General features: G+C 60.9%; 2 protein-coding genes across 2 annotated transcripts; one reads left to right on the forward strand and one right to left on the reverse strand.

The window, feature by feature from the left end:
- Positions 1-301: 301 nt before the first annotated feature.
- On the reverse strand, positions 302-1067 carry TRNP1 (TMF1 regulated nuclear protein 1). The gene is made up of 2 exons (XM_054292194.1): positions 893-1067; positions 302-786 (listed from the first exon to the last, which is right to left on the reverse strand). Exons 1-2 carry the CDS (start codon positions 1065-1067, stop codon positions 302-304), a joined length of 660 nt encoding a protein of 219 aa, XP_054148169.1.
- A 4170-nt stretch (positions 1068-5237) lies between these two features.
- On the forward strand, positions 5238-10341 carry KDF1 (keratinocyte differentiation factor 1). The gene is made up of 4 exons (XM_054292366.1): positions 5238-5269; positions 7025-8138; positions 8953-9027; positions 9922-10341. Exons 2-4 carry the CDS (start codon positions 7043-7045, stop codon positions 10002-10004), a joined length of 1254 nt encoding a protein of 417 aa, XP_054148341.1. The 5' UTR covers positions 5238-5269; positions 7025-7042; the 3' UTR covers positions 10005-10341.
- Positions 10342-11849: the final 1508 nt, after the last annotated feature.

The raw sequence follows: 11849 nt of genomic DNA on the forward strand, positions 1-11849 counted from the left end.
CCCCAGTGAGCCCAACCAGGCGTCCCTCCACTTTCAGAGCCCCCAGACCCGCTGGCTCCGCAAGGATCAAACCCCCTCAAGCACCCCAGACCCCCCAGCTCCCCAAACCTCCCGCGTCCCCACCATTTACCCTTCCCAAGACCCTCTGAAGGACCGGATCTCCGCACCACGGGCTCCCCCAGATCCTGCAGGGTCCCCCACACCCAGGGCGTCCAGAACCCGCCGTGTCCCCACACCTCAAACCCCCCGAGTCCCCCCGAGCCCGGCAGCCCCCCGCAGCCCCCCGTAGCCCCCGGCCGCGCTAGGCGGAGCCGCGGCTGGCGGCGGGCAGGCGGCGCACGGGGGTGCCGGCGGCGGCGCCGCGGCTCCGCGCGGGGGCCCAGGGCACGCAGCTGCGGAGGGCGCGGGCGGCGGCGAGCAGCGCCCCGGGCCGGGGCCGCGGGCGGCGGCGCAGCCCCTTCTGCAGCCGCTGGCTCTGCGCGGCCAGGGCGAGCTGCGCCTGGGCCACGCCGGCGCCCAGGCGGCCCAGGGTCTCGGCGCGGGCGGCCAGGCGCAGCTCGGCGTGCAGCAGCGCGCAGTGCACCTGCCGCACCCGCCCCTCCAGCTCGGCCGCCGCCCGCCGCCGCCCCTCGGCCGCCACCAGCCGCCGCCGCGCCGCCGCCAGCTCCACCGCGCCCGGGCCGCCGCTCTTGCCCTCGCCGCCGCCGCCGCCGCCGCCGGGGCCGCCGCGGGACGGGCGCTGCGCGTCGCCGCCGGAGGGGCTCGGAGGTGCCGGTGCCGCCGCCGCTGCAGCCATGGGAGCGGGAGCGGCGGCGGGGGATGCGGCGGGGATATATAGCCCGGGGGCGGCGCCGGCGGCGCGGCTCGGCCCCGGCGGGGGCGGCTCCGGCACCGGCACGGGGGAAGGGGGTGGGGGACACGCGAGCCCGGACCGGCACGGCGCGGCCCGGGGCTCGGTACGGGCCGGCACTGCACCGGCACCGGGCTGGGCGCGGCACCGGTAACCGGTACCGGACCGCTACGGGCTCGGTGCTGCACCGGGCTCGGTACGGCAGCGGTACCGGCATTGATGGGCCCCGGGCTCGGTACGGTACAGCCCTGGCCCGGTATGGCACCTTCAGGGGTCTGGGCGCGGTACCGGTCCCGGACACCGGACTCGGTACAGCTCGGTACGGCACCGGCCCGGGGGCGTTACCGGGGCTGGAAAAGTGCCCTCCCTTGGAGGGAGATGCGGAGCTGGGGCCGGTGGGATCGCAGAGCACTGCGGGGTCGCTGGGGGTCCGGGTGGGGCTGGACCGGGCTGGGCCGGGCTGTCCCCGCACCGGAGCGTCCTTGGATGCGCGGCTGTCACGGCAAGGTCGCTGCCACCGTCACTGTGGATTACACGGTGTTAACAAAGCTGGCAGTGGGCTGGAGGGGCAGGGGGCTGCAGCGGGGGGTGCCACTGCCCCCCTGCTCTCCCCATCCAGAGCCTGGATTTTGGGGCTCCTCCTGCTGGAATGTCATCCTCGGCAGCAGCATCTGCGTGTGGCTGCGTGGGTCCCGCATCGGAGCAGCAGAGATGACAGAAACCAGGTGTCAAGGTTTCATCCCACCCCCAGACTGGAATAAAAGCCTGAGCCAAAAACAAAACCGTGCCTAAATCTGTTTCAGGCAGAACCACATCCAGGCCTTCCGTGGATGTCGCCCACGGGGCTGGTGACATTTTTCCTTTCCTTACCTTAGGAGGGAAAAAAAACCCCCATCTCTTGTGCTTTGCATCACATCCCTGCTCCTACCAGGCTGCCACGCGTCTGCCAGGCACCGGAGCAGCGTCAGCGACTGCTGCTGCGTCACTGCTCGGCCCCCGCGGCCGGCCCATCCCGTTCCATCCCGTCCCATCCCGTCCCATCCCGTCCCATCCCGTTCCATCCCGTTCCATCCCATCCCATCCCGACCCATCCCCCGGCTGCCCGCGCATCCCCGCCCGGCTCAGAGCGCGGCCCCGGCGCTCCCCGAGCTCCTCACGCTGCTCTCCGGGCTGGGGGGAAGCCGGAGGCTGGATCGAACCTTCATCTATCCCATAGAAATGCTGCTGGAAACGGGCTGTGGAAGCTGAGGAGTGCTGCTCCACCCTGGGGTTAAAGCTCTTTCCATGATTCCTCTGCCCCCAGCCCAAAAACTGTGTGGGCAGGCAGGAATTAAACAGAGCATCCTCCTCTCATTTTTTTGCTCTGATCCGGTGGAACTGGACCCTCAAGGGTCCCCCCAAGAGGGGAAAGGGCCGGGGGGTGTCCTGCCCTGAGCTTCCCCCATTCCCCAGAATGAAACCCTGGAACCTCAGAGTTTGGAGGGAGCTCAGCAGGCGCCTGCTCCGTCACTGCCTGATCACAAATAATCTCTTTTTTGGGTCACCCCCCATGTCTGCGCTGCCTGACGCCTTCCCAGCTCCAGGCCCTGCTCCAGGGCGAGAGAAGGACATGGAAAGGGGGAGCAGCTGTTCCAGGAGGTGAGCTGGGGACATGGGGCAGCGAGGCTGAGCCCCCAGAGCAGCCTTTGTGTCCCCAGGCTGGCCCAGCACATCCCAGCAGCGAGCAGACAGGGGCTGGTAAAGGCAAATCGTGGAAAAAGACCAGAAATGTCCCTGCCCTGAGGCCATGAGTGCCCAAACCCCTCCGGCACTGCAGGGTTCCTGCTCAGGCTGCCGAGCTATTAATGATTTAGCAGAGGAGGCTGCAATTAGCAACGCTCAGAATAAACCTCGGTGAGACAAAAACCCGGTGAGAGCTTCGTTCTCCCTTTGCTCTCCCTCTGTTCTCCCTTCCCTGGCAGTGCCGCTCTGCCGAGGCACCAGGATGGGGCACCGGGATGGGACACAGGGACAGGACACGGGGACGGGACACGGGGACGGACACCAGGACGGACACCGGGACAGACACCAGGACGGGACGCCACCCTGCATCCTGAGCCAGCGCAGCCTCTGGCATTGCCCAGGGACACGGGGATTGGGGATGCAGGAGGACGGAATCAGAGCCCAGGGATGAGCAGTGGCCTCGTCTCCAGCCCCACTAGAGCCCCGCGCTGGGATGTGCTCCAGAAAAGCCAAGCCTCGTTACAGGCAGCAATAATTAACGCCGTGCCCTCCCTCCCAGCCTCTCCCCAGGTTTTTTCCTGGGTGTCCCAGTTACCAGGGCAGGAGGGACTCGGGCGCTGCTCTTTCATCCTGGCAGCTTTAGGGAAGGAATCGTGCATCAGGAGTTCAGGTTTAAGGCCCAGGACTCCTGGGCTGGCCCAGCTCCCTGTCCCACCATCCTTTTGGAGTCCAGCAGCAGACTCAGTGCCCCGCTGCTGTTCCACCGGGCTCCCTCCCCGCTGCCCTGCAAACCTCCGGGGCAGGATCCGACCCCAGAAGGGAATCACCGGCTCTTTGGGACTGGGACACCGCGGGACAGGGATCGTCGGGGGTGGGAACACTCGGGGTGGGCCCAGGGACCCTCGGGGAAGTAATTGGGACGGAGGGCTTTGGTAATTGGCACCGAGGGGCTTTGGGGCACGCACCTTTGGGGGGCCAGAGGGAGCAGGGTTTGTACTGGGGCTTGTGCCTGGATTTGTGCTGGGTTGGTACCCAGGTTTGTGCTCAGGGTTTGTGCCGGGGTTTGTACCAGGTTTTGTGCCAGGTTTGTACCCAGGTTTTTGCTCGCGTTTGTGCCCGGATCTGTCCGGGTTTGTACCCGGGTTTATACCGGATTTGTATCCGGTTTTGTGCCCGGATTTTTGCCGGGTTTGTACCCGGGTTTGTGCCGGCTTTGTGCCCGGTTTGTACCCGGGTTTGTGCCGGCTTTGTGCCCGGTTTGTACCGGCTGTGTGCCCCGTTTGTACCCGGCTCTGCCCGGTTTGCTCGGGTTCGCGCCGGCCCCGGAGCAGCTTCGCCCGCCGCGCTCTGCTGTCCCTCGGCGCGGCCCGTCCGGGTCACGTGGCGCACCTGGCCCAGGTGAGGCGGGGCCGGACGCGCTCCCGGCTCGCAGGTAACGAGACCCGGCCCGGCCCGGCCGGCACCGAGCCCGGCCCGACACCGGCCCCGAACCGGGCACGGCACCGACCCCAGCCCGACCTGAGCTCGGCCCCGGCATCAGCCCCGGGCCCGGCCCGACCCCGCCGCCCGGCGCTTCCCGGCCCGGCCCGGGACAGCCGCAGGCCGCGACCGGAGGCAGGCAGGGACGGAGGCAGGCAGGAAGGGAGGCAGGCAGGGAAGGACGGAGGCAGGCAGGGGGGGAAGGCCCGTCCGTCCCCCCACGGCGGGCTCCCCTCGGCCCCCGGGCTGCCCCCGCGCAGGGAGCCCCGGTGCGGGCAGCCCCCGCCGCCGCCGGCCGGTCCCGGTGTCCCTGGGCAGGCTGGGGGCGGCCGGAGCTCTCCCGGGGGTTTGGGACCGGCTCTGATTCCCAGGGCTGGAAACAGCGGGGGCGCGGTGGGAGCGGTGCGGAGCGGGGCAGGCGGGGACGGGGCTGTTCTGCTGCTCCTGCTGCTCCTGTTCCCAGCGTCTCCTCTCCCCAAAATCCCCGCCTGGAGCTCATGCTGGGGCCAAGGTAGGCAGAGGGAGCTCCCCTTGGTGCCCAGGTAGGCCTCCCCTTCTCCTTCCCTTTCGTTTGGGAGGGAAAAGGGTCGAACGTTGTTTGCCTGCCCTGGTGGAGCCCTGGGTGTCAGCTGGAACGGGGTGGGCGTTTGGGCCGGGGGCACAGGGAGGGTTTGGCACGGGGCAGTTCCTCGGGCAGGCTGTTGGTATCCCAGAGAGCTGCCGGAGGGATGCTGGGTCCCCAAGGATGCACAGGGACAGTGCTGCATCCACACTTACCCCGGGTTGGGATCTCCATCCCTCTGGTGCCGGCAGAGCAGGAGCTTAACAGGTGACCTCCAGCTCCTGGCAAGGCTCCTTAGGACAGTTCCCAGCTGTGGATGCTTCCACAGAGTTCAGAGAAGCTGCATCAGTGTGTAAATCCTGTCTCCTGAATTTAGGAGACATTGCCTAGCTGCCAGCAGCACCAGCAGCGTGGTTATGGTCAGATGGATGTGACATTGTTCCGGAGATTCACAACTTAACTGAGCTTTTCTAAAACTTTCCAGGGAAATCCCGCCCTCTGAACAATGAAGATCTTAGACCCTGGCTAACTCTGAGTGCTGCAAACCCCTTGTGGATCCTCCCTGGCTCTTCTGGAGCAGATGCTGAGGCTCTCTGGAGGGACCTGCAGTCACTCCCAGTGCCTGTGTGAGAGCAGAGGAAGCTCCCAGCCATCGTGTGAGTAACATTTGGATGTGGATTGTGGTCTGAGCTTTTATTTATGGCTGGGGGTGTTGGTCCAGCCCGTTCCTATGCTGGGGAGCTGCTGGATCGAGGAGCTGTGTCCTGTCTGTGCTCCTGAGGAACTTTTCCATGTGGTCCAGAGGTCTCAGAGGTGTGGGCTGTGAAGGGAATGGGCCAGCCCAGAGGTGTCTCTGGCACCTGTGCCTGCAGGTCTCCTCCTCAGAGCTGAAATAATGCTCCTCTCTCTGTCCCAGATGCTCTGAAATCCCAGAATATTGTCTGTTGGTGTTGCTGTCCCATGCAGATGTTGGGTCTCTCATTGAGGCCTTGGAATGAGAAGAAACATCCCAGTAAGCAGTTCCCATAAAAATATGCTTTTTATTTTGCATATTGTCCAGGAATGTGGCAAAGGGAGCTCCTGGGATGAATTTTCATAAGGTAACAGAGCCAAAATATTCCTGGAAAGCAGTGGTGTGCTGTAACTGCCTGGCTTTCAGTCTGGGCCAGTTTCTTTGTGGGGAAAATGTGACTCTGGGTTTGAAAACCAGGGAGAAAGAGGCAGGGCTCTAACAAGGCCTGACAGATTTATTTATTCATGCTTGAGGTGCCCTATAGAAAGTCCACAGTAAAACAACAAGGACAGCCCTACAACACTTACACTATGGCTGGGCTCTCACTGCTTATTAATTACCCTAATTAGTATTTGAAAGGCTCTCTTGGAGGTGCAAGCAGCGTTAGCCAAGAAGCCTGGAAACCATGGAGAACTCCAGGACCCACCACAGCCTGGGATAAAGGCACAGCAGAAGTGCAGAGTGACAGCCCTGACCCGACTTCCCTCACACCACCCCAAGCTGAGCTTTAATAATAAAAAGATTAAAACCAGGGAGAATGAACGTGCCGGAGTGTGAGGGTTGGCTCTGTGCAGAGGGAACGTGATGGGCTCTGTGTAAGAACAGTTCCCTGCTGCCTGCAGACCTGGAGGAGCTGTGCTGGCACAGCTGAGCACGGTCTGCTCTGGGCTTTCTGTTTCTGTAGGGTTTGTGAAGGTTTTGTTCCCACAAGGGGTGAGTTGGGACCGACTTGTTGACAAGGTCTTTTCCTTAATCCAGATGAAGACGTTGGGTTTTCATAGGGAAGTCTTTGACATCGCCCAACCTTAGCATGACTGGCAAAAATCATTAGTGTTGGTAATGCTGTCATTGCTAAATCCTCTAAATTGAAATAGCAGCAAATAAGTGGAGTTGGAATTGGCAGCTTGCATAATGATGGATTGCTTGTCATCTCCTCCTGGGCACGATGTGTTTTGAAATGGATAAGTGCTGTCAGGGCCCAGCCTAATCCCGAGGAATGCAAGACAAAGGGAAGTTGTTTAAAAAAAGATAACTTTCCCTTTGGAGCCTGTCAGTGGCTCCACCTCCAGCTGTGCTGCTCCTTCATTGCTTGGAGCTCACTCCTCTTCCAGCTGCGCGGAGGAAACTCTTCTGAAGGTTACAGGGATTTTGATGTCTGAAAATAGCCCTTTTTAAGCATCTCTCTTCTGATGAGAGCAGCTACCCAAAGGAGGCAGCAAGGCTTGGGTGGTGGGAGAAGCACAGAACGCAGGCCCCGAGTGAGAGCAGCGCGAGTCCTGGCACAAATATTCCTGTGAGTCGTTGGCTTTGGGAAGCTCTGGCTGTCAGACCCCTGTGTGCTGTCGGGCAGCTCGCTGAGGTGGTGCTGGCTTGCTCTGATCCCCCCTGTGTCCTGCAGGTGCCCCGGAGCCGAGCCATGCTGGGCCGGAGGAGCCGCCTGCCCCCCGAGCTGAGCGGCGCCCGGCAGAGGGAGCAGCCCTGCCCGGAGGCCGTGCCCCTGCGGGCCCGCGCAGCCAGGGACTCCAGGGACAGCAGGGACACGGATGTCAGCCTCGAGGTGCTCAGCGGCCCCGAGAGCAAAGCCGGCCGCGGCCGCGCGCAGCAGATGCGGGACAGGAAAGGGCGCAAGGCCGAGCTCAAAGACCCCAACGGCCGCGAGGCAGAGACCATCACCTTCATCTCTGGGACGGCAGAGGCTCCCCCAAACCAGGGCTTCTGCTGCTCCTCCCTGTCTCAGGCCTGGAACACGTACAAGGCCGTTTTCTGTTGCATAGTGACGTGTGGGGGCTGCCTCCAGGACTGCAGTGTCTGCATTCCCTACCCAGGGCCCGCTGAGGCCTCCACAGATGATGGCAAGAACGGAGACTACAATGGGCGGCTGCCAAACAGCCCCACCAACACCTCTCCTGCTGAGAAGAACGGGAACCAGATCAAAAAGTCCAGCATGGGCAGCAGTTTCAGTTACCCAGACGTGAAGCTGAAGGGCATCCCTGTCTATCCAAACAGGAACACCAACCACCACGTGGAATCTGATTCCTGCTGCAAGGAGCTGCTGGAGAAGCCCTTCAGGAACAGCATAGAAAAGCCAGCGCTCCCCAGCAGCCACCGGAGCTCAGAGGAGTATTACTCCTTCCACGAGTCCGACGTGGACATCAGCGAGCTGAACGGCTCCATGTCCAGCAGGCAGATCGACGTGCTGATCTTCAAGAAGCTCACGGAGCTCTTCAGCGTCCACCAGATCGACGAGCTGGCCAAGTGCACCTCGGACACCGTCTTCCTGGAGAAGACCAACAAGATCTCGGACCTCATCAACAGCATCACTCAGGACTACAACCTGGACGAGCAGGACGCCGAGTGCCGGCTGGTGCGGGGCATCATCCGCATCAGCACCCGCAAGAGCCGCGTGCGGCCCCACATCTGCAGCCAGGGCCAGCAGGACGCGTCTGGCCGCGGCACCGCGCCCGACAGCGGCAATGAGACCATGCTGGAGTCCATGGTCATCAGCCAGGACGGTACGGGGGGTCCCGGGGGTCCCTGGGTGCTGCAGGAGGGCAGTGCCAGCACAGCCACCGAGCTGTGGCACTGGGGCGGGGCCGGAGGCTGCTCTGCCCCAGTGGGCACCTTCTGCTGGGCTGTGTGAGTGCAGAGCTCTGCTTCTCACCCTCCTCCCTGTGCTGGGGCTTTCTTGAGCCTGCCCGTGAGGTTTGTGCTGAGCAATAGATGGGTTTGTGCTGCTGCTGCTGCTCCTGCCCGTGCTCATCTGAGGGAGGCAGAAAAACGGTGAGTCAAAGTGAACTGGTAGGACCAGACGAGCTGCTCGTGCCCGAGGATGTCCAGTTACTCAGCTGGCTCTCTCCCATGTGCTGCCTGGCTCATGGCACCCCTAGACTCTGTGACAGTGTGTCCTCAGAGCCCAGACCACCTCCACACAGTGAACATTCCTGCAAAGAGGAGGGAAGGGCTGTTCCACAGCACCAGAGCTTCTGCTTCTTCCTCCATGTGGGAGCAGCCTCAAATGTCTGAGCTCCAGAGCAGGCTATAACAGTTTGTTGTAGAAAAACCTTGAAAAGCTGAGTGTGGGAGCAAGGAGATATCCAGAAGTCCCTGATCAAACCGTGTGGGTGTTGTGCTTCCCAGATTAGCAGAGAGGCTGCTCCTGGGATTTAAGGACACAGCTCAGACTGTCCGGACAATGGCGGAAGCAATGGGAAGAATCAGACTGTGCCTGTGCTGTTCCCTGAGGGTGTTCCCTGGCAGGATCCTTGGTGCTGACTCATCCTTTCCATCCTCCTTCCCTGTCTCAGCCCCTCTTGGTTTGCATTGCAGAGCTGGCCGTGCAGATCTCGGAGGAGACCCCGGCGGATGTGCTGGCCAGGAACATGAGGCGGCACAGCAGCGCAGGTAACACACACACCTGGGGCTGGGCCTGGCTGCAGGGGAGAGCCTGAGCTTCCCCTGGCTGTGTCCTCACCTCCACACAGCCTGAGCTTCCCCTGGCTGTGTCCTCACCTCCACACAGCCTGAGCTTCCCCTGGCTGTGTCCTCACCTCCACACAGCCTGAGCCCCCCTGGCCATGCCCTCACCCTCCACACAGCCTGAGCTGACCCTGCTCCATGTCCTCACCTCCACACAGCCTGAGCCCCCCTGGCCATGCCCTCATCCTCCACACAGCCTGAGCTGACCCTGGCTGTGTCGTCACCCTCCACACAGCCTGAACTGACCCTGCTCCATGTCCTCACCCTCCACACAGCCTGAGCCCCCCCGTCTGTGTCCTCACCTCCACAGCCTGAACTGACCCTGCTCCTCAGGCTCCCCTCAGTTCTCCTGGGCTCTGGAGGTGATGGAGCTCAGACACTCCCTGGGTTGGTGGATCTTTCTGAAAAGGGTGAAATCCAAGTTCCCTGTCCTTGCACAGGACCTGGCCTGAGAGCTCTCAGTCTCTGTGTACCCTGACAAAGTTTGGGGCTGTATTTGGGGTGTGACTGCCAGAGGTCACAGCTGGGTGAGACTGGGAACAAAAGGAACTGTGCAAAAGGGAAGCAGGAAGGGCTGCCCCGAGCTCTATCCTCCCAGAGAGCAGCCCAGGGCTACAAGACAAGTTTCCTCCTGCACAGCAGCTCTGTCCTGGGAGATGGCTGCAATGCAGGCAGGGCTGCTCCCTGCCATGGCTTTGTGTGGCTTTCTCCTCCCTCATGGTACACAAAGCCTTGTGTGGCAGCTGCTTCCCCAGTGCCAGGCTGCTGTGCTTCCCCTGGGCTAATGGCACCGTCTCTTCTCTTCTCTCTCCTCCCAAGGCTCTCCAGCCAGCAGAGATTCCTCTTTCCAGGACACAGAGACTGACTCCTCGGGGGCACCTCTGCTCCAGGTGTACTGTTAAAGGACCCGAGCAGCAGGAGGCATTCCAGCCTGTGCTGCAGTCACAATCCTCCTCCTTCCATGTGGAGCGTCTTGTGCCAAGTTTAATTTTTTTTTTTCTCAGTCTTCCCTGATCCTTACTGAAGCCAGATTCCTCCTGCTGTCTGAACTTCACTGGATATTTTGGTTTTTATGGACAATCAAGGAAGCAAACTGCAGAACTAATGAACTTGGAGGTGGAATGTGTGCCCAGGGAGGAGAAGATGGACAAGGAAGTAGCAGAGAACTTGTGCCTCTGTGATTCCTGTAAATCACAGTTAGCTCCAGCAGCTCCATGGCTCAGCCCTTTCCCTGCTTTGAGGAGCTGTTGTACAGTTCTGCTTCCTGCATTGCCTGAGTGAACTTGGATAGGGAATAACTGTGGTGTCTCTGTGCTGGTGCTGATGTTGAGGTGCAGGCTGAATCCTGCTCTGCAGGGACCCAAATCTCTGTTTAAAGTGCCTGTGTTGGTCCCATCAACCCAAAGTCTTCCACCCATGGTGTTTTCAGCGGGCAGCTCTGCCTTTCCCTGCCGAGCCTTGGTGTCCCCTGCTGCTGCCTGGGGAGAAGGTTCAGCTCTGTGGAGCTCATTCAATTTGTGCCTCTTGGTTCATCCCTGATTCAGGGCCAGTGCTGGGGCTGGGGTGGCTGCTGGGCTGCCCCTGCATGAGCAGACCATGGGGATCACTCTGCTGGAGCCCAGGAGCTCACACTGCCTGCAGCTCTCGCCACTCCTCTGTCCATGTTTCCCCTGGAGAGCCTGGGGCAGGATTGTGGCACTTGATTCACTCCTGACTGTGTGGTTCAGAACTGGGCTCTTTGACTGTTCTGCTGAAAAATCCCTTCAAACCCCTTGGTTTGCCTCAAAGGAAAGGCTCCTGAGAGTGTCAGCAGAGGGTTTGTGAGGCACTGCTGGCCCTGCCTTTCCCCGTGGGCACTCAGCACCTTGTCCTTCCCTTGGCAGGCCTTGGGGGCCAGGAGATGGGCACTGCTGCCCCAGGGCTCGGTGCCAGCTGAGGCTGCAGCAGGAGGAAGCTGCATCTGTGGTGTTGCCACTTGGTTGTTTATCACAAAGTAAACACGGCGAGCCATGGGACTTGTTTGGAGCTTTGGGTGCCCTTGGACAGGAACAGAAAATGCTTCATTTAATTTACCAGCCAAAAGTTAAACACACCCACTGGATTTTGGGGAGAGGGAAGCCCAAACAGGCCCTGGGCTTCAGTGTGGACCATGGTTTTGTGCCTTAGATGGACTGTAATGTGCTTCAGTTGGACTGAAATGTGCCTTAATTGAGCTGAAATGTGCCTTTATTTTATAGCTTGTGATTGCTCTTCAGAGGTTTGGGCAGGGAGGAAGGATTTAATTCCTCTCAGGAGCTCTCAGGCTTCTTTAAAAGGCCAAAACCCTTTGAAATGGACAGTTGCAGTCCCTGTTAGAGCCTGTTTCTGTAAATCACTGGCTGTTTTCAGAGTGTGCTTCCAGGAATCAGGGGCATTACTGAGACCACACCTGGAGACACTGACAGAGATATTTCAAAGACGAAGGGAAGGGACTGAGCCTTGGATTTGGCTTCCCCTCCCTGCTTTGTGTTTAAAGCTGTTGGTTGATGAGAAATCGAGTTTATACAAGGGAAAGACTTGAAGCAAGGCCAGGCTGGGACTCCCAGGGGAGCTGTGTGAGGTCACCTCCCTCCAAATGCTGCCCGTCCTGAGGGACCTGCTTGGCTTCTGCTTCTCCTGGGTTTGTACGTTGTTATTTGGACAAGTTTCCTCAAAGCTGTGTGCTGAGGTTCACGTGGGTCACGCTGACACAGCTCTGTGGGCTGAGC

The sequence above is a fragment of the Melozone crissalis genome, unplaced genomic scaffold (genome assembly GCF_028551555.1).
Source record: "Melozone crissalis strain CALT ecotype California unplaced genomic scaffold, PUWL_Pcris_2 ptg000108l_1, whole genome shotgun sequence".
Taxonomy (NCBI): Eukaryota; Metazoa; Chordata; class Aves; order Passeriformes; family Passerellidae; genus Melozone; species Melozone crissalis.